Source organism: Phyllostomus discolor, chromosome 2, assembly GCF_004126475.2.
Source record: "Phyllostomus discolor isolate MPI-MPIP mPhyDis1 chromosome 2, mPhyDis1.pri.v3, whole genome shotgun sequence".
Classification (NCBI taxonomy): domain Eukaryota; kingdom Metazoa; phylum Chordata; class Mammalia; order Chiroptera; family Phyllostomidae; genus Phyllostomus; species Phyllostomus discolor.
In genome coordinates, this window is record NC_040904.2 from 161,850,885 (window position 1) to 161,854,172 (window position 3,288).

The 3,288-nt window shown below is 35.8% G+C and overlaps 1 protein-coding gene across 1 annotated transcript; it reads left to right on the forward strand.

Moving 5' to 3' along the window:
- The first annotated feature begins 902 nt into the window (after window positions 1-902).
- Window positions 903-1,888, forward strand: LOC114512997 (olfactory receptor 6C6-like). The gene has a single exon (XM_028532105.2). It carries the CDS (start codon window positions 920-922, stop codon window positions 1,868-1,870), a length of 951 nt encoding a protein of 316 aa, XP_028387906.2. The 5' UTR covers window positions 903-919; the 3' UTR covers window positions 1,871-1,888.
- Window positions 1,889-3,288: the final 1,400 nt, after the last annotated feature.

The following is a 3,288-nucleotide window of genomic DNA, read 5'->3' on the forward strand; positions in this document are numbered from 1 at the left end:
ATAAGAAAAAAATACTTACCTGGTGTTTTATTTTTTTTGTTATAGCTTATATTTTAAAACATGAGAAAAATGGAAACCCTTAAAGAATATCATCTGGCAATTTTGAAAATTTAGCTAAGACAAAGAGTCTTGCTCTACTACAGAGAATATAGTTAATAAAAAACAAATTACAATTAGCAACTATGGAATATTGTTATAACACCAGTCAGTGACAAGAACTGTGCTTAAAATCATTTTATACTCAGATGAAAAGATGTCATTTTTTAATGTAATCTGCACAACCATAAAGAAGGTAATATGAAACTATTGTAAATTGAATAAAGTAAAGATGGATCATAACATAGGATGACCAATTTCAGTTTTTCTGTTTGTTTTTTTCCCCAAGCCATCCAGATTTGAGTCGTTGTTGATGATTCAAAAGAAATTTTCTAAGTGTTGAATGTAAAGGTCACTGGTAAAATATGTGAATAGGCAAGTAGATGGAATTTTAAAAAATAAAAAAATGTAAGAAAGGATATATAAAATGGAGCTCAGTGAGGAATAAATGGAATAAAATTACTTGAAATACTTACTGAATTCTGTAAATAGAAAATATGAACTACTTACATAGTCTTCTAGGGCAAAGTCTTTGAAAGATGGGCTATAGATCAATACTAAATTATGCAGCTAAATTTTGAATGACAATAGGCCCTTTATAGTAAGAAATCTTGCCAAGGAAGAAATATGCAGCATTTTTATAAGATGGCTGACAACAAAGGACATGTTCATTTGTATAAACTCAAAATAGATTTGTGAAAATATTTGCACATTGATAAGTTTCTGAATGTGAAACATTTTATAGCTGAAAATAAAGAAAGCTGCTTTCTGAGATATGCTTTAATTTTTGTTTTCTCTAGCTTTGATAGGAAAAAAAAAAGAAATGAACCAGTCAACGGAAATAGAGTTCATTTTGCTTGGACTGACAGATGACCCTGTGTTGCAAATTGTGATTTTCCTGTTTCTGTTGTTCAACTACATCTTGAGCCTGACAGGGAACTTAATTATCATCCTCCTCACCATACTGGATCCCCATCTCAAGACTCCAATGTATTTCTTCCTCCGAAATTTCTCCTTCTTAGAGATTTCATTCACAAGTGTCTGCATTCCACGATACTTAATAAGCATTTTGACTGGAGACAAAACAATCTCCTACAATGGTTGTGCCACTCAGTTATTCTTTTTTCTTTTATTAGGAGGTACAGAATTTTACCTTCTGGCTGCCATGTCCTATGACCGCTATGCTGCCATCTGCAAACCACTGCATTACTCCACCATCATGAACAGCAAAGTGTGCTCTCAGCTTGTGGTCAGCTCTTGGGTAACTGGATTCCTAATCATATTTCCCCCTTTGGTCTTGGGACTCAAGCTCGATTTCTGTGATTCTAAAACTATTGATCACTTCCTCTGTGACTCTTCTCCTATACTGCAGATCTCTTGCACAGATACACAGGTTATAGAATTGATGGCCTTTGTCTTAGCTGTGGTGACACTTGTTATCACTTTGTTGTTAGTGGTCCTTTCCTACATATACATCATCAAAACCATTCTAAAATTCCCTTCTGTTCAACAACGAACAAAGGCCTTCTCCACCTGTTCCTCACACATGGTGGTCATCTCTATTACTTATGGGAGTTGCATCTTTATGTACGTGAAACCTTCAGCAAAGGAAAGGGTGACTTTAACTAAAGGTGTAGCTGTGCTCAATACCTCTGTTGCTCCATTACTAAACCCCTTCATTTACACTCTAAGGAACCAGCAGGTGAAAGCAGCTCTCAAGGATATGCTTCAAAGGTTTTGCCATTTTGAAATCAAAGACAAAATTAGGATGTAATATGTTGTTGAAACATGAATGAGGAAATTGAACACAATTTTCAGTTCATTAGTTCATAGCTATGCCATTTCTCCCCTCAATGATTTTTATCATATTAGGTTTACTGAGTCTTCCTGATCACTTCTCTCTGTTGTTCCTGAAAAGATCTTTTCATTCATTGAAGAAGGCAGTGGTAAGCTGCTTTATTCAGAATAGTAAAACCCATTTTGACTTGAAATATCTGTTCCCATAAATGATACTTTTATGTACTGAATGCTTTCAAAAATAAATCTTGCTGGATATATCTAGTTAATTATTTCAACATGTGTGTGCTAGTTGCTAAGCATTACACACGTTCTTAAGTATTTTTTCTGCTAACTCTGTGAGAGACAAACTCAAAATCTGATAATTATTGTAACATGTAATAATTGGTATTGTGGTGAAATAGAGAGAATATCTCCCCAAGAGTGAACCATTTACTTTGACCAGTGAGAAAAGTCAGTATACACAATATTCTGAAATGCCAGTCACTGAAAGCCCCTATCATCCCACAATGCCCTTTTGAATAAGCTGCCTGCCTAAAGGAAATTGTGTCTTCATGTCTTGGTGACTCTACTTCTCACTTCCTTTTCTCTGAGGCAGTTGAGCTTTAGGAATGTCTCTAGAGGAGAAAAAAAAAGATTATGTGTGGAAGAATTCCAGTGGCCATTTTATCGCTCATTTTAGAAGCCCATCTCAGTTCCAAATTGACTTCTAAGATATTTTTTAATGCAACAGATTTCAAAACTCAGTCTGCTTATAAAGAGGTAGGGGAACCATGTTTGAACACTTGCTAGAATGTTGAGAAAAATGATATCAAAGATCTCAAGTTGAAGGCCTGTGGAGACTGGTTCAGGAAACCTTGTGGGAAATGGCAATGGTTCTCAGAAGTTTCTCTAAAAGTATCTATCAATAGTCTCAGCAGTGAAGTAGGTAGTTCTCACATACTGAAAAACCTGGAGAAGACTCTGGACCTCCCATCTGCTCACCAGTCTGACCAGAGACACTTCTAGAGAATAAAAGCCTCTGCTTCTCTTCTAACTTCCAAATTTTGCACGAAGTCTTTTCACTGACAAACTGTAAATTTGAGCCACACAGGGAAGAGGACCCTTGGAGATGGTATTCTGATTTCCCTTGCAGCTAGAGGACAACTAGGAAAATCATGTGTGATGAGTTGGCAACATACAGTGCAGTGACTTTGCAGTTCAATGTGGTTACTTTGAAAATAACAAAAAATGTGGTCTCACAAATTGCAGATCATTGCTTCTTCAAGTGGCTTTGCCAAAGAATGATGTCAGCATTAGGGGCAAGTTAGGAGAGATGAGATTTGTTTTGCAACTTCTTGTTCAGTTTATCCCATTAAATAGGACAGTGTTGAAGATTTTAACATTACGAATGCT